Genomic DNA, 23,276 nt, shown 5'->3' with positions numbered 1-23,276 from the left:
CTGTGTAGAGAAGCAGTTCTGTCTGCTTGCTGTTGAATGGCTGTTGCCTTGTGTGGAGGTCTTAAACTACATTTAAAGTCATGTTAACTTAGTTTACATAAATGCTCTTTTTGGGTCAGATCGTGAAGGAGTGTACTCACATCTGTAGAGGAATGTGAATGTTTTTTATTTTCTTTCTTCAGGATGGGAGGACACCTCTGATTCTGGCAACCCAGATGTGTCACCCACGTATTTGTCAGCTGTTGCTGGAGCGAGGAGCTGACATTACTGTCCGGGACAAACAAAACAAGTAAGATACACTCCAATCTTGCCAAGGGGGGCTGTTGATTGAAGTTGAAAGCAAGCTTTGGACAGATTATATAGTTTGAAAAGTTAAAACAAGTCTCATTTCCTCTGGCGTCTTTGTGACATTAACATGAAACCATTTTAGGTTAAACAGGCAATAAAAGTTTTTTTTTTAAAAGGGAACAAAACAGAATCCAACACTGAAAAATACAGCAGTAGTAAGAGCTCATGAAGGCACCACCAGCCTGAACCCCTGTTACAAGGCAGGATGGATCCATGCGTTCATGTTGTTTACACCAAATTCCCACCCTGCCCTCTGAATGTTACAGCAGAAATCAAGACTCAACGTATTTTTACAATCTTCTGTTGTCAAAATTCGGTGAGCCCGTGTGAACTGTGGCCTTAGTTTCCTGCTCTTTGCTGACAGGAGTCACACACAATGTGGTCTTCTGCTGCTGTAGCCCATCTGCATCAGGGTTTGAGCTGTTGTGTGTTCAGAAATGCTCTTCTGCACACCTTGGCTGCAGTCAGGTTACTGGTGCATCCCCATCAGTTTGAAGCACTCTGATGATTCAGCTTTGCCTTCATAATAAACCGTCTCTGACGCCTTCAGGACCACGCTGATCCTCGGCTGTGAGTTCGGCTGTAAGGATGCAGTGGAGGTGCTGCTGAAGAGCGGCGCCGATGTGAAGGCGGTGGACGGCTTGGGTCACGACGCACATCACTACGCTCGCTTCAGCAAGGACCAGGAGCTCGTCACGATGGTCAAAAGTTACATCGACAAAGCCAACAGAGGTCAGAGAGCAGAACAAGGAACAGCTATTTCTAAATTTGCTGTTCGAGTAAAATAAATAAAACTTTCCAGACTAACCTAAAGATAAAGATGCTGTTTAACTTTGAGTATCTGCTGGTTTCTAATCATAAGTATACAAAGTTATACATTTCAAATCCTGTGTTTAGTTTTTTTGTTCTACGTGTCTTACAACACTGTCATTACCATCAGCTGTAGTCTTAAGTTTCACAGCTGCTTCCTTTTGCCTTCCTTGGTTGGATTCTCTCTGAACGTGTTTTTGTCTTATCCTGATAACAAACAGTGGAGGAATGAATTGTCACCTTTCGCTTTTCTGGTTGTGTTGCAGATAAAGAAGCTGCAAAGATAGAACAATGGAAGCGACAGGTAACGCTGAAACATGCATAACTCACATCACCTTTGATATAATGATAAAGAGCACTTGTTATTCTCCACATTTCACTCACTGAGGAGTGTGTCTTGGTTACATGTAGCCTAATGGAAGTGGTGCTTAGGCTCTGTATTTGTTAAAGATAACGGTGGTCAGAGTTGCTTACATCCCAAACATCATTTCCATCACTGTAACCTCAGCCTCTCCTGCTGCTCCTTCCATATCTCTAAACATCTTTTTTGGTGTTGTTCAGCACACCCTTTATACATTTCAGGCTACATAGATCTGCTCAGTTGTGCAACACTGCCATCTAGTGCCTACAAGTGGGAATTGTTCTGTGAGTTCATGACTGTGGTAATGTTAAAATAAGATCCTATCTTATCCTCAGCATTCAGTGGAGAGAACAGAGGCAGCTGAGATTAACAGAAGGGATCAGATCATACATGTAAGTGCCGTGTAACATCACCGTACTCATTTCACAAGACCTTACACAGAAATATGACTCATAATCAAAATGAATCCTTTTCTTTTTTATTTGATTCAGCAGTTTAATTGTTTAAAGTTTGGTCTTTTTTTGCTGTTTGTTATTCAGGATCTGGAAAGGCAGAATGAGACTCTGCAGGAAGGCCTCAGGAAGTACCACCAGGAGCAGAAAGCTCTCTTAGATAAAGTCAACATGCTCCAGCAACAGCTCACCCAGGTAAATCCAGGTTAATGTATTCCCACAGTGACAGAGCCCCTGTGCACAACAGTACAGTAAAGCCTTCCAGGTGTCTGGCTCGCTTTGTTCACTGCACCTGCCGGATGGTTCTGCAGGTGCTTCTTACGACTGAAATGATGAATTAAAGTAAAATGTAATAATAAAAGCTAAGTTGAGTCACGCTGCTTTGGCATAATATCTTAGTCTACTTTTCCTCTAACATAATAAATGTAATTTAGGAAATGTGTGATAATTTTCTAACCGTAGGTGTTGAGGAGGCAGAACTGGCTTATAATACAAAAAAAAAAGGAGACTTTCTTAAGTGAGCATGATAGCTGCCTGCTATTAGCTGCCAGAACAATTTACAATACGCAGAAGGGCAAAGAAATTCAATTAAATGACATCAGCTGTCATTTATTAATCTCTCATGTGAGATGACTTGTGATCCTTTTTCATCTGCAGGAAAAAATGGCCGCAGAAGACTCTAAAAAAGAGGTATGATACAAAAATAACCACTTACTCCTGCCTGTGGTTCATTCACAATGTTCGCTTTTATCCTTCATTATAAAGTGCATGCAGACATAACTTGAACTAAAAGGAAACACTTTGTATGACAGTGCTGGTGTGTGGTTAATGATTGTGGCTTGCTCTTTGTGAAATTGTGTCTTCCCTTTTTTGGGTTATCAGCATTTAATGAATAAGTAATAAATAACAGTCACTTCTTTAAATACAGCGCAACTTCAAACTATACAAATGGTAAAATACTTTGCCTTCTTTCTGCTCCTCTTTAAGAAGCTGCCCGCCCTTTAAAGCCATGCATGTCAAGGTGTTTTGTGGATTTATTTTACCGTGCACGGATCAGTGTTTGCCTGCAGCTTAGTATCTTAGCTTAGGTGCAGTTTTGTCTCGTAAAGATGTGCCAACCTGCAGACCAGATGTCTTCTCTTCAGGATTTCAGGCCTCATCTCCCTCCCTTCGACTTCTGCTGCCTTAAGAAGCATTTGTTTTTCTGCCTGCAGCTCATCCAAACGTCTTCACCAAGCCCCTTTAATATCTGATGCTGTTAAAACCTTTTTGAATTTGAAACATCAGTGGGGATAACACAAACTGTAGCACACACAGGGAGTAGATGCATTTAGACATACGGTTAGTAGGTACATTATCTGATACCTGTGTTTTTATTGTTACGAACTGTTTCAGAGTAAATGGTTTGATTGGTTTGGCCTTTTCTGAGCATTTCATTTAAAGTGTTGAAGTGTGAGTTCTTACCCTCACTGCTTTTAACATTCTTCTTCTTCTCCTTCTTCTTCTATCAGAAGGAACAGTTGAAGATGTTACTCAGCACCAAAGAAAAAGATGAAGGCGCTCGAGGGCAGGAGACTGTCAAGGTCCAGCTCCGGAGTACTTTGGTTAGTGAATTCATGCATGTGTGTGGTCTCTGCTTTGAGGTAATCCTTATGAAAGTGAAATGTTTTCGGATTCAAGTTTAACAGGCATGTGCAGCCTTCTGATTACAGCAGTCTTATTTTATTTGCATTTTTATGTATTCTGTCTGATCGGTCAGTTTGTAATCAATTTGTCCATCTGTGTTTTCACAGGGGGAGTACTCTGGCCAGTCGGTTATCAAAGGTTAGCTTCTTATTTTGGGCCATAAAGAACATTTTAAGACCATAATTTCAAACTTTAGCAGCAGAGTTTGCGTTTGCTTTAGTTTTACGTTTGTGTGCTGTTGTGTTGCAGGTAAAGAAAACATTCTTGTCAAAGGTCACAGCCTGGATTCTGATCAGGTATTTTTTTAGCCCCTGTGAACAGTTTTATATGTGCTGCATGTGTCTGATGTCTATGCACGTCTTTCATTCATAGTTTACATCTAAAAGGTTTGAATGTACAGTGGTGGGTGGGGCAGAGCTGTGAAGGACTTTATTGTGCAATATAAACATATACCATACTAATTCAGCATCTTTTTCCTATCGCTCTCTAAAGATGCTCAGAAATCCTTCCCTCTCACGTTCACTGTCCCGACCGCTGGAGAAGGGTCTTCCTGGTGAGCTGGATGCACTCCGAAATGAACTCGAGGCAGTCAAGAAACGACAGCAGGCAGCTGAGGAGGAGACGGCACGGCTTCAGTCTGCACTGAGCCGTAAAACCAGAGAGTGCCAGGAGCTGCTGCAGAGCCGAGACACCATCCAGAAACAGGCTGACCAGCAGGTTCAAGAGCTCGAGGACGCCTTGGGAGACGTCCAGAAACGGATGCTGGACTCCGAGTGCAAGGTCAAACAGCTGCAAGCCCACGTAGTTGCTGTCAAAGAACATTTAGGAGGCCAAGCGACAGAAGAACTGCGCGCTCAGCTCCAGGACGTCAAGGCCAAGTATGAAGGTGCTTCAGCCGAAGTGGGTCGCGTTCGCAACCGCCTCAAACAGAGTGAGAAGGCCTTGGAGGAGTACAAGAGCAGCGAGAGCCAACTAGCAGCTGAGACAGAGAGGCTGAACCATGATGTCCAAAATCTGACTGCAGAGCGAGACGAACTGAGAGAAACCCTTTTAGAGATGGAAACCCAGCTGAATGAGGCCCAGACTAAACATGGCAACACCGTACCGGCCGAGAAGTTCGACAACATGAAAAACCTGCTCACCAACGCAGTTGACGAGAAGGAACGGCAGCTCGCCGAGCTGAGGGAAGACTACGATCGGGTGCTGGAGGAGGTGGCGGAGCTCCATCGAAAGCTAGACAGCCCCTCCTCACAGGGAGGCTCGAGGCCGTTGTCTGCTGAGGAGCAGCAGGTCTGGGCAGCACTGGAAGATGAGAACGCTAACCTGAAAAAGACATTGGTGGAGGTGACTGCAAAAAGCCAGGCTCTGATTCATGAGGTCCAGAAGAGTGAGGATGAAAAAGATATGCTACAAGAGCAGCTGGATGAGCTTAACAGCAGGATTGAGGTGGACTTTATACCGATACGGAGCCACGAGGAAGTTCGGAGGAACATGGTAATGGCTCTGGAGGATCTCGAGGACAAACTGGTGGAAGCCGGTGAACGTTGCGGAAGAGCAGAGGCACAAGTCCAACAGCTTCAGACCGAGAGGGCCGCATTGCAGGAGAATATGAGCAGCCTCAGCAGCACGAGTGAGAAACAACAAAGTGAGATGGACACTCTGAGGTGTCAGAATGCCGACCTGATGAAGAAAGTTGAGCTTTTGCAGAAGAGATGTGAAGACAGAGATAAAGAGTGTGTGCAGCTGACCACACAGAGTCAGACTCTCAAAGAGAGCTTGGAGGGACAGTATGTTCCCAGACAGCAGCACGAGCAAGTGAAAATGGACTTAAGTTCCACCTTAGAGAGCGTTAAAGCTGAGATGTTAAAGTTGGAGACCAGGGAAAAAGAAAGTGGGGAAGAGCTGAAGAACGTGAAAGAAGGAAACGAAAAGTTAAAAGAAAAGTTAGAAAAAGTTCTGCTGGAGATGAAAAACGACTACATCAGTGTAAAAGACCACAGAGCTATCACAGACAAGCTGAATGCTGCCGTGGTCGAGGCAGAGAATAGAGCGAATGAGGCGTCTGCAATGCATGCGTTGGCTCAGGATGAAACAGTTAAGCTTACTCAGGAACTGGAGGCTCAGAAGAAAGAGCTTGATACCATACAGGAGGCTATTCAGTCTAAGTTTGTGCCTCTGACAACAGCTGAGGAGAAGGAAACCTCTTACAGCACCCAGGTTAAAGAGTTGACAGCAAAACTGTTGGAAATGGAAGAGAAGTATGACAAAGAAAAGACTGCCAGAGAGAGCAACAGGCAGGAGGAAGAGAAGCTGAAGGTTGAGGTGGAATCTGTTCAGAGGAGACTAGACGTCGCTCTGGTTTCCAGTGAAAAGCACAAAGAAAACGAGGAGGAGTTCAAGGCTAAATGTGAAGAACTGACCCAGAAGTTGGTCAACTTAGAGCAGCAGCTCGAGGAGGTAACACTTCAGAAAGCTGAACTTCAAGAGCAGAATGCCCTGTGCAACGCTCAAATTCAAAACCTACAGGAGCGTCTGAAGTCAGAGCTGACACGCATATCGACATACGACACCGAGCTCAAAGCCCTCAATGATGCCTTACAGCAAGCGCAGGCTGATTGCAAGAAAGCAAGAGAGGCGCAGCAGGCGGAGGCCCAGAAGGCGTGCGCCTTTCAGAAAGAACTGCAGGAACTCCACCGGGAGCAGGAGTCTCTGCTGCAGCAGCATGCTGAGGCTAAGGAAGCCCTGGAGGCTGAAGTGGCTAAGCTACAGCTGGCTCTCCGCGAAGAGGAGGAAAACAACGCCCAGAGGGCGGAAGATGTATCTGCCCTGCAGTCGGAGCTCCTTCAGGCTACTCAGGCTCTCGAAGAGATCCGCTGTAAGGAAGACCAAATGAACGAGCTGAAGAAGGAGAAACAGCAGCTGGAGGAGGAGGCCGCCAGCCTGAATAACAAGCTGCTGAGCTTGGCAGAAGAGCGTGAAAAGGTCCATCAGGAGGCAACAAAAGCAAGAGAGGGGGAGAGCAGGGCGAGGACGGAGATGGAGGCCGTCCAGGAGAAGGGGCGCGCCATCGAAAGGGAGATCAGAGAGCTGAAAGAGAGATACGATGAGTCCCTCACCACCATCTGTGACCTGCAGAAGAGGATTCAAACATCAGCTGAGCAGACCGAAGCCAAAGACAAGAAGGTACAAAACAATTCACATTATAGTCTTAATTATTCCCAGTTTCATTTGAGATACTTTGAAGTGTACGTGTGTTTCACATAAACTCTAAATGCCACTATAACAATGACGAGCATGATAATGACCACTGAGACGTGTTTGTCATTTATTTTGATGAATAAAGGGAAAAGATTTTTCTGACATTTTTCCATTTCTACTGTGGAAATCCTTCTCTCCTTCTTCTTTCATTTCACAAAAATGATCTTAAACTTCGATATTTGTCCTGCTCTTTGTGTGTGACAGATCACAGAGTTGCTGACAGACGTTGAGCGATTGAAGCAGGCACTGAATGGTCTCTCCCAGCTGGCATACACAAGCAACGCACCCAATAAGAGGCAGATGCAGCACATCGACACACTCCAAGCTCAGATCAAGAGCCTACAGCAGCAGCTGGCTGTAAGTGGACTCACATCACATGCAACAAAGTGTTCTAGACAAACTATATAAATATAGACTGCCAAAAGTATTCAGTCACCCATTCAAATCATTCAATTCAGGTGTTTCAGTCACTTCCACGGCCACATGTGTATAAAATCAACCACCTGTGCATGCAGGCATCATGACATACTGTAGGTGTAGCTGGAAGCTGGAATACAGTCAACATCAATTACACTGTCTAGCTGTTAAAGATGTGAAACAAAGCACAGTGTCACTCACGTCTTCTTCCTGTCTTTCTGCTTCACAAGGATGCTGAGAGGCAACACAGAGAGGTGGTTTCAATTTATCGAACACATCTGCTCAGCGCAGCCCAGGTAAGTCTTACTCATTAATCTGTGGAGATTACTGTGCCGTGAGATTTGTCTGGTTTGTCTACGAAAGAGAGTTTGCAGCAGGGTTACTACACAGTATCAGTAGATGATAATCTAATCTTAATATCTGATGTTATATATGTACCGAAGCCCTTCTCCTGTTTCTCCCACAGGGCCACATGGACGAGGACGTCCAGGCCGCCTTGCTGCAGATCATCCGCATGAGACAGGAGTTTGTGTGTTAAAGCTTCGAAACCCTGCTGCTACCTGCTGACTCAGATTCACTGTTTTCATATCCCCTGCTGTAAAGTGTTCCTGCTGTGGCCCCTGTGGGCGCCCAGTGTGTGTCTGCTGACAAATCTCTGCTGACAGGCTGTTAGAAAACACATTTTGCTGCATTTAAAGTCTAAGAAGTCTCCAGGCTGTAGATACAGACGAACACCAGCAGCGTTTTCTTTTAGATACACGGAAAACAAAAACTCAGCAGTTAAAGCCAAATGTAATCAGCTACTTGTATGCAGAAACACTTTGCAGTTGCTGGTACACAGTATGTAAAAACAAACTGTTTCATACATTATTTTTCGCATCTTTTCTAATGATGGTGAAGATCTGTGGATTTTATGCAACTTTAACACATTATATTCAGTGATGTGAAGGTTATTTGAAAATGTGCATCCCTTTCTTGGATTACTCCTGAAACACTCAGCTGAACTGTAAACTGGACAAACAGACCACTTTTCACATTCCCGCCTGACTGTCAGCGCTCGTGCAGAATGCTTCCATGTTTAACACCGACGTTTGCTGGAGTTTTAAAGGGAGGGGTTCACAGTTTCCAGCTCAGAAGCCCAGAGTTACTGGCTGCTGTAATCATTGTTTTCTCTGATGCATTTTCAGCTGCTGATTTACACACACACACACACACACACACGCAAATGAAACAAAAACACAATAGCAACAGTAGCAATATCGGAAAGGCATTCACAAGTCGCCTATCTGTACCCGGCCAGTGTACAGAGTGGCAAATCGTGCAAGTGTGTTATCAGCCTGTCCTAAAGCTAAATGACTGTTTCTTGTAGTGTGCTAGCTCCTGTAGGCAAACCTTTTTGTTTTACATAGAGGGAGTCTGAAAACTCTTTCATGGTTTGCTTCAGTTTGCAGGCGACAACGCCGATGTTGAGATGAGCCATCAGCTTTTTTTCTTGTTCTTGCTAAGTACTGAATAGTTTTAAGAAGTGATAATACTTTTAGTACTTGGTGTTAAGTTTAACAAATGCAGTATGAGATCCAGCTGAATGATTAGTATTTACTTTGGGGCAAAGCCTCCTTTTGCCTGCCTGTGTTTCCTTGCAGAGCTGCTGGGAGTGCACGGTGACATGGTGACAGTAAGTTTAACTGTGGGGAATGAAGCCTCTTAATATTTGCATTATTTTTTGACTCAAAAAATGATTACAGCTCCCAGTAAATCAGTTAGTGTACAGACGGGCTGAAAATCAGATGAAACTATGTGAACCTGTCCTTTAACTTTCACCCGCTTTCTTTTAAGTCAGACTCATTTTGTGGCACACTTTTTTTTTTTTTTTTTTTTTCTTCTTCTCTTCTGGAGGTCCAAACTAATCGGATGCCAAAGACCTGAAGTGGATCCATATCTAAAGCTTTCTTGCCGCGGTTGTAGACAGTTGTATGAGGTATATTTGGGTGAGTGCTCAGTTATCTCACAGTCCGGTTACACGAGTCTGTGCACTGGTCACGCTGGATTCGAATCACGGGGGTGTGAAGCGGCGATTTCTTGCTGTGTCCTACAGTTTGCAGTGGCACGTCGTCTTTTTCTTTAAACCAGAGTGTCCTCTAGTGGTGAAACTTGGCAGGCCAAGTTGGTAGAAAATGTAATAATCACTGCAGACCAGGGGTAGGCAGTTGCTGCTTTTGGAAGCTGTTACAGCTGCGTGCGTTTACTGAACACTAGTGGCATTTATTAGAAATCTGAGAAACGCTAAAAATGTGCATAAGAAACTAAAGTAATAAAGCTTCGTCTGCTAATATCTGCTGCTGCACTGCTTTTTAAACCAAACCTCTTTTTAAAAACTGCTAAAACCCGACTTTATAGAGCAGCTGATTCATGCAGCTGTCCCAGAGCAGCAGTCGCGTACCCCTGAGCCGGCTCTTTGTGGCTCATGATGGTGTAGTGTGGTGGTGTTGTGATTGTTGAGCGAGTCTCTTGTGCCTTTACACTGATATATTTTTCATAGCTTTGTACTTCTTTAATTACTTTACTACAGTGTGACATTATTCAGCAGGTCTGGAAGTAGAACGGCACAAAACACGTTCAGGATTTACTGTAGGATACTAATTTGATAAGAACAACCCCTGAACGATCTGAAACACTCCTCTTTACCCTTCAAGCTAATGCGCTTTGTTTTTATATTTAGGACACACACAAAAAAAGCTGTTTACACCCATCAAACGTTTCCTCTGTTTTGTTCTGCAGATTTTTTTTTTTTTTAATGGTTAACACAAACTTTTTGGATGTTTCTTTTTCTTTTCCCTCTACCATTTAAAGGCTAAAGTATGAATCCATTTGAATCTTTAAATGTTACTGTTTAACCAGTCTGTTTAACTGGGCGGAGGCTTTTGGCAAGAATAGTTGTATTTGTGAATCAGTCATACAAAATTAATAAAAGTGCCTAACATAGAAAACTATATTTTGTTGTGTGTGTCTTTTGTCATCAGAAGGAGCTTCTGAAACATTAGCAGTGCTGGTAGTGTAGTACGGCTGAAATACCTCAGTGGCTACAGGATGAGGATGTGGTGAAGACATTCGTGTTCTTCACCGGATCTTTTTTGGTGACTTCCTGACTCTGTCTGGCACCATCAGCAAGTCAGATTTTGAACTCATGCCACGTGTTAATCTCATCACATGTGTGTGTTGTCATCTAGTGTTACAAGCCCATGAGCTGTTTTTCAGTAATATGGTTTATGAACAGCTGTACTTTGGAAAAAAAATCTGGGTTTTTCACACATGGAACAAACTTAAAAAAAGAGAGTTGGTCATACACTGATCCCGGGAAAGCACTATATTACTCACTGTGTCAGTTGGGGGTTTACTTTTCAGACACTTATGAGTTATTGCTTATTTCTTACTGGCTGCAAGCAAAATCCTTAATGACAATGGCGATTTTATTTATATAGAACATTTTATTATAAGAAAACTCAATGTGCTGAAGACGGAAAACAAAAAAACGGTGTAGGTTAACAATGCCTTAAGGCAGTGAAAGCAGCAAAACAAAAACACCTTTAATTGTTGGACTGTGTGAGTTAAAAGGTCTTGAGCCTGTTTTTAAATGTACGCACAATAGTAACAAAGATTTCTTTATCTTATTTTATTTATTTAAGAAATGATTAGTAAGTGTTTATCTTTGACAAGTAAACTGCTCAGGATGTTATATGAGTCGCGCAAAATGAAAAGTCATTTCCAAGTCTGTGTTGTCCTTGTTACCTCCCAGTGAGGCGAAATGATCGACTCCAGAACACATATATACATACACAGTATAGGGTAGCAAGGCCAGCTGTTCGCTGCACTTCTGCCAACAAAAACCACTCGTCGTTTCACCCTCCTGCACATATTTTAATTTAGGGGTTATAAAATATCTTAATAGGTTTTTCCAGCAGAAATTCTCTCCAGGCACCTGAGCTGGTGGACGTGCTGCATCAGACACTTATTCTGCCAGTTGTCCTCTGCAATCGAAGCCCCAGACTCTTTCTCCCATTTAACTGTGCTTGTTTTTGTACTAATTAACACGTTAGCATGACAAAGTGCTACATGGTGAACAAATTAAACACTCCATTACCATGATAGCTGAAAAATCTGGTGATATTTCTAGTTGTCTTTAAACTTCTCTCTTTTGAAAGGCCAGCAGGCAGCGACGTCTGTGGTTAGAAACAGATTTCAGTTGTATACTCTATGACAAAAACAACCCTACCCATGTCCAGAGTTTCTCAGTCACATCCATCCCACAGTCATCACATGAAAATACCAGTGATGAAAATTTTGTACTAATCAATAGGTGGCGCTATGACGGTCATCTTTTCTATACATTCTGTTGGAAAGGACGATACTGTAATTCTGGCCATCTGAGAGGAAACCACCCTCCACCCTCTGAACTTTACAGAGGGCCTGTCAGACCGAACCAGGTAGTATAGAGTAACTTGACTGTGCAGTTTCTGGAGAAATTGCAGTGGGATTGTTGCTACTGTATAGCTTGTATAGATGTTGCCTCAAAGTCAGCTTTATTGTCAAAAACCAAAAGTACAGATCATACACAGGAATTTGAAATTACAGTGCTCTCACAGCCCTCGGTGTTACACTAAAGATGGGCAGATGGGCAACTACTTTAACAGGCCACAGGTGTACCGTACATGAGATAGCAGCTGCTCTGTACCTTATGGAATTGCTTAGTTTCTGCAATCAGAGTGTTGGGGGACATTTACCTTGGTGTAGTAAAGCTGTCTCTCTGCAGTATAGAATCATTTTGTACACGGATTTCTGAAAAGTGTGTGGATGTTTAATACACAGTATAATGAAATCATGGAAAGTGTCCAGTGCTGAAATTGAACTCCCAACCTTCAACATAGGTAAGTGAACAGTAACTATACCAAGCCACTGAAGGAGATGTGAGATAGTGGCAACTTTCCACTCAGAGTCACTAGAACTTTATCAGCAGAAAAAGTGGAATGTTTCAGAAACGGTGCACAATTGAGCTGATGAGGTATGAATGGAAGTGTTTTACTTTACTGCAAATTATGGTATCAAGCCGATACCAAGTAAATACAGGGCAGTACTGCCAGCACCGATACTGATACCGATATTTTTAATTTTTAATCTTTTTAAAACTTGGAATGTAAATGTGTCTGTCTTAAAACAATTCACTGGGTTACATGCTCAGCAGTCATGCTCAGAACCCATCGAATCCCAGGGATAGCTCAGTAGGTACAGTGGCCCTATGATTAGAAGGTCGGGGGTTCGAATCCACTGAACAGCCACCCTAAGATACCCCTGAGCAAGGTACCATCCCTACGCACTGCTCCCTGGGCGCTAGATTGGTAGCTCCCCACTGCTGAGTGAATGGGTTAAGTGCCGAGAAGATTGTCCCCACGTGGAGCAATAAAGTAAACATTATTATTATTACTGAGCGCTCCTGTGGCGCTAGTATCAATCCGATCTGATACCAATACCAACATTGGTATCGATATCTGGATTTATTCCCCCACATCTAATGAACGCTGGAGATGAAGAGGACAAATGGCCTACGAGAGTAACCTTTGGGTTGGAGGCGCTTCGATAAGGGGGGGTGAAGGAATGAACTGTCCATTTATTTCAGCTTCTGATTGTATCAAATCAAATCAAAATCAAATCAAAGTTTATTTATATAGCACATATTAAAACAACAGTGTTGACCATAGTGCTTCACAGTCAGTCAAAACACAAGACAATTAAAACAAACAATAAAATAGGACAACAAACAATAGGTAACAACACAATAAGCTAAAAATCAGCCAACTAGTTAGAATCAAAGGCCAAAGTAAACAGATAAGTTTTAAGACGAGATCTAAAAGACTGGATAGACTCGGCCATACGAATATGTACAGGGAGGTTATTCCACAGTCTAGGTGCCACGATCGCAAAGGCCCGGTCTCCTCTCGACTTCATTCGAGACCTAGGTTGTGCAAAGAGCAAGTGATTGGATGATCTAAGCGCTCTGTTGGGATTATATAGGTGGAGTAGGTCAGAGAGATAGGTGGGCGCTAAATTATTCAGAATTTGAAAAGTGAACAAAAGAATTTTAAAATCTATGCGATATTTAACAGGGAGCCAATGTAGTTTGGCTAAAATTGGAGTTATGTGTTCATGGATTCTTGTACCTGTTAAAAGACGCGCAGCTGCATTTTGAATTTACTGAAGCCGATAAAGAGAAGAGTGTTGGAGGCCCGAATAGAGGGAGTTACAGTAGTCCAATCTGGATGTGATAAATGCGTGAACAAGCTTTTCAAGTTCCTTTAAAGGAAGGAACGACTTTGCTTTGGAAATCTGACGCAACTGGTAAAAGCTGTTTTTCACCACAGTGGAGACCTGCTTCTCAAGTTTAAAAGAGCCATCCAGGAACACTCCGAGGTTTCTTACAGTGGGCGAAAGATGGCTAGCGAGAGGGCCTAGGGCATTAGTCAACTGGTCTAGCGGGGTGTGACTACCAAAGACTATGATTTCGGTCTTATTCTCGTTTAATGTAAGAAAATTATGTGATAACCAAATTTTTACTTCATGCAAACAGTTGAACAGAGGTTGCAAAGAAGCAGACACATCGGATTTCAGAGGTGAATAAATCTGGATATCATCGGCATAACAGTGAAAGGAGATGTTGTATTTTCTAAAAATTGTAGATTGTAGATTTCTGCTGCATGAGCTTCACTGCCACCGACGGCACTTTCATGTTCCCAGCATTAAACCTGTTAAATCTGATTTTTAATATGAGATCCTCATAAACCCACAGGTCGGAAGAGCTGTGATTATTTTACATGTCCGATTTGTGCTTTTGTTTATTTTATTATGCCGGACTCAAAATGTTCACAATGCGCCAGCCAAGATCACAGCTGTGTGCGCGTGTCAATCCAACCCGATCAAACCACACCCACTCAATCTGATGAAGCATTTTGTGGCTCAACTTGAATGCCGCTCATTTAGCCACAAACAGTTAATGTAACAGAGAAGAGCCACGTCCCCCCCCCCCTTTTTTAGGTGCTGAAGTCTGTGTACTTTTAGCTCCACACACTCTTACTTCCTCTGTGGGAGCAGCCCACTTCATGTGGTTTCACTTTAAGCACAATCAACCCAGGAATGAGAGAGCGAGTACAGCTCTTTGGCGCACAGCGCTCGCTTTTATCTTTCAGCCTGTGCCTCTATTGATTTGTCTGTTGCTCTTTTTCTCTTCACAAGATTTATTTTTCATTAGAGCTCTTTTCAGCGGGATGCTGGGAACCGAGGGTCAGGGCCGTATCAGTTATCTCGTTTTAGATATATTCATGCGCAGGGGGGATTTAATGTGGTGGTATAGAGGGGCCTGCCTTTAAAAATAATCAAGATTACTAATAATGAAAAAAATACTGCCTTAAACCAGAGTTTATGACTGAGGGCTAATCCATATGTTATCCTACCCCCCCCTCTCCTCCCCACCACCCGTTTTTTAACACAAACACGCACACACCGTCTAATTGATACAAGACTTGTCCTGGTTTGATTTCTTTGAGCAAAGCTTGCTGGTTTCAAGTGGCAGTCTCCCTCCTCCTCCTCCTCCTTCTCCTTCCTCGGTTTTATGGCTCTCTTTTTTGCGGTCTGCACTGAATAAGCTGTTCTCAGCAATTATGGCAAATACAGTTCAATCTGTTGGTAGAGCTCTCTTTAATCTCATTTCCAGAGTCCTAATCAGTCCCATACATACACTTGTGGCGTTCGGTTAACCATTGTAACCCCCTTTTCCCCACCGCAAAAGGATCCCATCTTTATAAAATTCGTCATCCCCAGGAGGATCAGAGGCATTATTTATGTTGGACTGAGCCCCGGCCGTCCACTGCATGCCTCATGAGTGCTGATCCGACCGAGGAGCCAGGCGGGTGGTTATATACACATCAAATACACGCCCACATCTTTGCCTGCAGTCTCCCCGGGTTGTCGTGAACGTTTGTTATCTCACGCAGTAGTCTTCCACCTCAGCGGATGCTCCTTTCTCCTCCCGACACTTGTTCCCCAGAGAAGCCGCTGCGCTCTGTCAGCCACGCAGCACCTCAGAGGCCTCTCCTCCCCGTCTTGGTGGAATTGCGATAACTTTTGTTGTGACTACTAAATGCACTCACTTTGATCGTGTGGTTATTGCTTCTTGTCTTACACACAGATTAAATAATTTACTTGGTCTGTAAGGGCAACATGGTGGTGCGGTGGTTAGCACTGTTGCCTCACAGCAAGAAGGTCCTGGGTTCAACGCCACTGGGTGGGGGCTTGGAGCGCAGGGGGAACATGCAAGCAGCTCCCTGCGTGGAGTGTCCATGTTCTCTGTACGGGAAGCTTACACGCTGCTTCTGTGGGCGCTTCATCCCGCTGTCCAAAAGCATATGTGCTTCTAAATTGACAATAGATGAAAATGATTGTCTGTCAAGGCTGTAGTGGAATGCAAGTTTTAGTATCTATCTGATACAGAGCCAGTATCACGATCAATCAATCTGCACACCTCTACCAGGGTGTGTCTTTCACCCTGTGACACAATGGGCCAACTTCCTTTGCCCTGTGATAAGCAAAAGAAGATGGATGGACTCAAGTCTACAGATGCATGCTATTTACCCTCAAGGAAAGACAAGTAACGGGCCTCAGATCCCCGATAACATCACTTCTTAAAGACTAAAGATCCCTGCTTTGTTTTTTCTTACATTTTCTTACTTGTAATTTTCATTACTTGTTGGCTGCTCACTAGATTTTCTTTAGCTCTCTCTGGAGCCACAAAAAGTTTCATATACAGTGGTGCTTTCCAAGACTTTGAGGCGTAAAATCAGTGGAGTTCCCCTTGAAGTACAATACAGATGGCACACTTTATTGGCTGTTTTTTTCAAGTTTGCGAGAAAAAAAGGCAACTTGTAATCTCTCACTGGAAAACTACCAGCCACGATGTTTCTCATTGAATTTTTCTTTTTTTTTGGTGCTTTATATGTGAAAATGCACCGTGAGAGCATAAAAAAGTAAACCACAAGAGGACCCACAGGGGCTGCCATTACTCATCATTCGTGGTGCAAACACTTTAGCGTCCACCAAAGTCCACGTCATGCCACCAGCGCTGTCCTAACCGCAGTATGTTGTAATGTCTGGTGTCTTGTCTAAGGAGCGTATTTCACCTCTCATCCTGTGACAGCTGGGACAGGCTGCAGGCCCACCACAGTTGGTGGTTAAGAAAATGGATATATAGATGGACACTGCCATCAGGGTTTCAATTTTCAGATTTTGCAGCGATATCAGGGCTGCAAACACCCTACACGGTTTGCAACTAATGAAATTACGTTAAAACATGTTGGGCTCCTGGTGTTTCCCCGGGGCAGTTGCTCCCTTTCCCAGTCATCCAGCTCTCCTTTCCTATTTACTCATTTTTCCTCCCTCTCCCCTCTCCCCCCTTCCTTCCTGCTGTTTTACCTTTTGTCTCCCATCCTTCCTTTCTGGTTAATTCCACGGGTCAGGTCAGTCAAGAGGTCTGTGCCGTATTTGTCTTCCTGGTGTAATTGCTAACTATTTCTCTGTCTCTAATAGGCCATTACTCAGGCAGCTTGTGAGGCTACACCGAGGGCAGCGAACACGAGGCCAGGGGCCCCGCTTTTTTTTTTTTTTTCATTAGTCCCTCGAGGAGCCGGACTCCTCTTGGCTCCAGGCTGAGACAGGCGAGGCCCCTTTAATGTTTTTGCAGAGCTCCAAAGCACTTTGTTGCCTCAATAAAGTTCATTTATGGGATAATAAGGCTCTGGAGGACACATGGTGCTGATTTGAGCCGAATGGTTTCAGCATGGCTCACATTCCCCAAACCAGCTCTCCCGTCTCTCTGCCTGCTCTCCATCTCGTTCTTTGATTTCGTCTTGTTTCTTTTCCCTGCCTCTCACCTTACTCTCGCTCCTCACCTCACATCCGTCCATGCGCTTTATCCGCCGTCATTTGTTATTCTTCTTTATAACACTTTGGCAGCGTATCGGTTTGATCCTAAAATGACCTGGGACTTGCACACCTGGGAATGAGTAGCAGCGAGAGGGCAGGAGGCCCTCTCATTTCCCAGGATTTATTCCAGAGCTTTGAGGAAGAAGGTTGCGAGGGTAGATGAGGGAAGAGAGGCGATCAGTGGAATGAAAAGCCGCAAACCCCAAACCCTGGCAGACGGATCGGGTCTTACATGCCAAGGCTACACCAGAGCCAACCGCTGTGGACCTCTGCTGTATCAAAGGTGTGGGATACATGCGATAAAACAGAATCCTGCACTCGGTGAATGGGTTAAAAAACATCGTGCACAGACATATTAGAAACAGGCCCCAGCCTCCTCTTCTATTTATTCCTTTGGTTATTACACACAGGGCTTACGTGAGTGTTGGCCATCTTTCCCTGAAACCCAGTAAGGACACTGTACACCCCTGCCTGCTAAACGGTTTCATCTGAGTTCAGTGTTTTTCTTTTTCCCTCATTAGTAGTTGGTTAACCACTAATGCTTGGTGTATCTGCTCAGCTTTTCTTCCTCCCTTCATTGAGTTAGCAAGAAACAGATGGGGCCCAAATCGCCACATCCCCCTCCCCAACACTCTCCCCTTCTGACTGTCATCCTTCCCACCACTTCTTTTACAATAATCTTTCCCTCTCAAACGGAAAATCGCCCCAGTTTTGCATGTCTGCTCGTGGTGCAACGCATGAGACGATGTATGCGGTTTAATAGGATAAGGCTTTTGGGGTTGCTTGGTGCTTGGAAACATAGCTGAGGCCACCCCTGGCTGCTTCAGTCATCTTAGAAACATTGGCTTATAAGCCTGAGGGTGTTAGCGCGAGCTTGTTAGTGTGGTTAGGAGTGGCCGTGTTTGACTCCATGATGAGGACTGGATGAAAAGCTGCGAGCCTGGAAGACTGGCACTGATTTGATGTTGGCATTTGGGAACTGCTCCATTTTTCACTTGTGGTATCTTGGGATGGCACGCTGGTTGGGTAGCTAGTTCAGCCGAAACAGACCACTGACATGAAGGCTTATTGCGTGTCATAAGTATTATATATATTTCTCAGGTATAAGAGTTAGCAATAGAGAAGTGAGTCTAGGCTTTGACTTCTTTGGACAAAGATCAACAGCCTTTTGGGACCATAAACACCAGGAGGAGCCTGTTTTTGGACGATGGATTTAGGGTTAAGCTCTGAAAAGCCACGAAAATGCCTTAACCCTGCAATCTTAGCAAAACAGCTCTTATTGTATATAATTTTACGAGATAATGAACCTTCTTCTCACTTGATTGATTACCTCAAAAAACATTTTCCAGTTGCTAGTTTCAACTCACACTTAATACAACATGATGTTCATTAGGGCGCCGTTTAGACAAAAATAGACAGTAAGACAGGGGATGCTTTTGACTGACAAACCACTACTTTATGAGCAAGCAGGGTTCTCATATTCACTGTAACATCCACCCATAGACTCTACAGAAGCAGAGATGACATAACCCAGAGGTGTCAAACGTAAGGCCTGGGGGCCAGAATGGTCCCAGCAAAGACTCAAATCCGGCCTACTAGACTGCTTTGGAATATGTGAAAGAGGGTATAGATTTTGGACTTTTAATTGAATTTTCATACATTTAACAGCTTTCCTGATTGATTAAGACCTCCCCATTGCCATTCATACGACACCAAAGCTGATAGCAATTAAATGACAGAATAGTTCCTGTTTTTCCACTATCAAATATAAAAATTGTTTTTTCGATGGGTCTAAAATAAAAAAGACATTTTCTGTGAATTAACAAAAAACAGTTATTTGTTCATGCTGATAGATTTCTTTCATTTACTACAGTAAAACTTTGTTGTCATGTAGAAAAACTGAGAACTTGCACTTCTTTTTCTTATATTAACTGGGATTTAATGTGTAGTAAAAGGGCTTTACTCTGACAGAAAAGGGAGTTTTTTAAGTTCGACCCACTAAAGGCTGTGTGTTGGCATCATTGTAAGTTTGACACCACTGACATGTCCAGTGGTTAGTGAAGGCTTAAGCTGAGCAGTATGGTTGTCACCATTTCATAGTTACCAAATAACAAGAACTACAGGTGGATCGGACTGTGAAACCAAGGGACTCATAAGGTAGATCACATCAGGGGACTTAAAGCCACTGAGATCCCATATGAATCAGGGAGGTGTTTGCCGAGGTCATAGATGAGCAGACGGTACTTCCACACAGCGTTTCAGACCTGAAAGCCATGTCCATCCTTTGCATACAGTCTTTGATCCATCTGGCACATGATGTCTGCGTTTTCTATTCTTCTTAAAAAAGGATTGCTAGCATTCAACTTGAGAGAATCCACAAACATGACAGACCAACCGCTTGCAACAAAATTGAGTGAAAATAAGTGTCATTTGCTGTGAAACCATATTTCTGTTTATTAAATTAAACTAATGAGGAGTTACATATTAATTAGGGACCTTTCTAGGCACTAGTTTCTGCTTCTACAAATGCTAAGCTAAGCTAAGCTAATCACCCTTTTCATTTGTTTTAACAGACACTAAACACAGAGAAATGAAGGTGTATTTATTTTCTTATCAAATTCTGGGCAACAGATAAAGTAAATAATCATGCCACATCTGCTTATGTAGGATAAATATGAAGCTATGACAGCAGCAGCAGGTCAGGCCACCGTAGCATACAGGCTAGAAGCAGCTAGCTCAGCTCTCCCCAAAACAAACCTGTTAACTAATACAACACATTTTAGCTTATTTGATGAAAACTGACTAAAAGTTTCATGAGGCTTACAGGTGGGATTACTTGAAGATTAACTGTCCTTGGAGAACAAATATACAACACATAAAAATCCCCCTGTTCTCAAAGTGACCGACCAGCAGCCTCTGTTTTCATTTTAAAGACCACAATGAGACTAATTTAGAGCATCCAGCTCTTGATGATGATATAGTGGCTCAGAGGGTTCATTTCCTCAACAGAGCTTGGATTCAGTAGCCAGGAGATCAAAAGGTCAAGCACTCAAAACCTCTTTCCTGCTCAAGCAGCGGTTTCAGTTGCTGAGTTATTGTCATGCTGGATCGTAGATATTAACCGAGTCCGGTTTCAAATCAGCTTTATAGGACGGAGCTGGCGGTCAAGAGCTGAACAACTTATACAAGGCTATATTGTCACACCATCTAATTAGACACTTAAAAGGAAACCCTTTTCTTGGGGCAGGAGTTCACAAGATGTAAACAGGCTGTAAAACAGAGACATCTGCATTCGTTTTTCCTTTTCCTCCACATTTGGTAGTCTTTAGTCTACGCAGCTCAGAATAAAACAAAAAAAAAGAACTATTCAGGGCAAATTCTGAAAAGCAAATGTTTGGGTTTTTAAACTTTAGCAGTGTTGATTGGGGTTGTGACAAATATGCAAATGTGTTAACAATTACTGTGCAGCGCGGGAAAAAGCATAACCAACCGCAAAGACTTAGACTACCTGTGATCTTATACCAACCATATAACGATCTCATAAACTATGCTGCACTGTCATACAGTAAGCTGACAGTTATATATAAAGTAGCTCCAACTCACTTTCTCACTGCAACAAAAGGCTTTATTAATATGTAATAATAGATAGCACATCACGTATATGCACATTATTTTTAAAGGGCCTTCCTTTATCTTGAATATATTAATCGTGACATTTGAAATGCTCTCAGTCATACACAGCTTGAAACAGAATGATTTTTGTTGTTCTTCCCATTCGACATGGGCTTCGATCGCACCATTCGGAGCTCAAGGTTGGTTTTTGTTGTTTTTTTTTAATTAATGCGAGGTGTTCGTATTCATTTTCTCCCCTTTTTTCTCATAGACAAGTTCAGTGTCTTTAAATGTGTATTAAGAGCGTTCTGTCATTGACGTGTTTGCATTTCGTCCGATGGTGACCGCCTCTCTGTGTCTTTGAGCTCAGATGAAAATGCACTGAGATTGGAGGTTTCCACTTTGCAGTCTAGTGGGAAGAGCTCTCGTTCGCCTGATCAGAGTTATTTAGTTTTGACGATCTACAGAGAGAGGTATGTGTGACAGAGAAGAGAGCATTTCACTGCAGACTCGTGTGTGTGTGTGCGCGTGTTTGTTTAAGCATGCAGGCAGCTCGCAGCCCTGACTTTCATGGCCTCACTTCAGAGAGAGCTTTCCCTTGGCAAGATACCTCGCCCTTGGTGAGACCAAAGGGAAATATTTATAAATCATCCGCACAACAAATATTGAAGCCAACCTGCGAGGGCAAAGCCATTCAACAGACACCCTCGCCAGAAATGCGCAAATACACCTCCAAGTCGGCCTCCTGACCCACCGGAGTGTTTCTGGAACCACATCTATGACCCACTTGTATATCACACACACACACACACCATTCTGACCTATTAATACCAGCACACTCCCTCTGGGATTGTGAACTGCCACTTCCTTCAAGATCAAATGTAAACATCTGGTACTTCTGTGACTTCCAGCATCCAGCAGCCTTTCTCCACCACGCTGCGTCTGCTCGCCGTTGTTTCTCTCGCTGCTGTTAAACCCATTTTACTTTCAGCTTAATGTAAGTTCTGCTTTCTATTAAATGGCTTTTAGCATGCCTGTGCTTTACATCCCCCTTAGAAACCACTGCCTTATGACAGCTGAAAAAATACCGCTTGCACTTGTGTGCTTGCAGTTTCACCGTGAACCTCAGAAACTTATGAGAAGTATTTCTGAGGTGATGAGAGGGGGGGATTTTTCCCTGTAAGTTTGTCCTCTTCCCCAAATACAAGTGAAGTTTAAAGGTCGTCGTTTTGATGCACTAAAGATGATCCTACACAGACTGCACATGCACAAATCAGGGAGAGCAGGAGCCCTCAAAGGTCTGCAGCGTTGCCCAAAGAGAACACTTTGAAGGGGACTGAAGCAAAAAGTGGAATCAAATATGATCTTTGATTGTCTTTTTTCACGCGTGGAGTTGTGGAGTTTTATGATCACAACTGATAAACATTAGATAGAGAAGAGGAGACAGACACAAACAGATTTAATAATACAGTTTGAGTGATTTTGTCTGTTACACACGAAGCCATTTTTGGAGTGTGAACTAAAGAGGCAAGAGATCTTTGTGTTTTGGAAAGTATGACTGAGATAAATACATTGTATTTTCTTGTCTTTTGAAATTTTCACGTACAAAATATGCAAATAAAACATAATTAACGATACAATGTTCTTCAAAAAGGATTATAATACATAATTTTTATGTCCAGTCCGGTTTTGCAAGTATTAAACTTCTTAATGATTATTGTTTTCCTGATATTTTCGATGATATATAGCCAGCAGTAATTACCACACTTTGCTTCATTTTCACCCTGCTATTCATCTTAATCCAAGGCAATCATACAGTCATTATGCTGGTAGTTTTATAGGACCAGTGCCTTGTTTATGCGCAGCTGCTGGGCATTTTAGGGAGGAACAAGGCACGTTCTTGTGGATGTTTGCGGGCTCTAAACTTGTTTATTGGTACTTTTAAGCATTCAGTGCAACAAAATTTAAACAGTGGTAAGTCCTTTCTCCTACTCTTATGCATTTACTACTTAGGTCATCAAAGAGAGCATAATGAGACCTTCTAACCAACACAAGGTCAAATAAAAGGACCAATAGCCTACATGAGGTATAACAAACTGTGCTATTTATGTCCATCCATTCAAAGATCCATATTTTTGTCACACATAAACTAGCTTGTAAGGTGCTAAACAGAGCATATTTTAAGCCTTGTCCAGCAAAAAATTACAATCTAATATGTCAGTTTGTTCATATGACTCGTTTAAAAAGTGGGAAACAGAAAATTAATTTAAACTCTAACTGTTCAAACCCAGATTTAAAGAAAAGTCCTAACA

General features: G+C 43.0%; 1 protein-coding gene across 3 annotated transcripts in view; it reads left to right on the top strand.

The window, feature by feature from the left end:
- Window positions 1–10,322, top strand: part of uacab (uveal autoantigen with coiled-coil domains and ankyrin repeats b) — a 39,196-nt gene extending 28,874 nt beyond the window's left edge. For all 3 annotated transcript variants that reach the window (XM_013265068.3, XM_005461555.3, XM_005461556.4), the window contains exons 7-19: window positions 183–289; window positions 899–1,080; window positions 1,425–1,462; window positions 1,855–1,911; window positions 2,059–2,166; window positions 2,629–2,661; window positions 3,483–3,575; window positions 3,765–3,795; window positions 3,907–3,953; window positions 4,150–6,840; window positions 7,120–7,272; window positions 7,563–7,628; window positions 7,799–10,322. In XM_013265068.3, the coding sequence (XP_013120522.1) occupies window positions 183–289; window positions 899–1,080; window positions 1,425–1,462; window positions 1,855–1,911; window positions 2,059–2,166; window positions 2,629–2,661; window positions 3,483–3,575; window positions 3,765–3,795; window positions 3,907–3,953; window positions 4,150–6,840; window positions 7,120–7,272; window positions 7,563–7,628; window positions 7,799–7,870 (3,678 nt within the window). In that variant the 3' untranslated portion in view covers window positions 7,871–10,322. The remainder of the gene's footprint in view (window positions 1–182; window positions 290–898; window positions 1,081–1,424; window positions 1,463–1,854; window positions 1,912–2,058; window positions 2,167–2,628; window positions 2,662–3,482; window positions 3,576–3,764; window positions 3,796–3,906; window positions 3,954–4,149; window positions 6,841–7,119; window positions 7,273–7,562; window positions 7,629–7,798) is intronic.
- Window positions 10,323–23,276: the final 12,954 nt, after the last annotated feature.

The sequence above is a fragment of the Oreochromis niloticus genome, linkage group LG1 (assembly GCF_001858045.2).
Source record: "Oreochromis niloticus isolate F11D_XX linkage group LG1, O_niloticus_UMD_NMBU, whole genome shotgun sequence".
Classification (NCBI taxonomy): domain Eukaryota; kingdom Metazoa; phylum Chordata; class Actinopteri; order Cichliformes; family Cichlidae; genus Oreochromis; species Oreochromis niloticus.
This window is presented reverse-complemented; position numbering and strand designations above follow the sequence as displayed.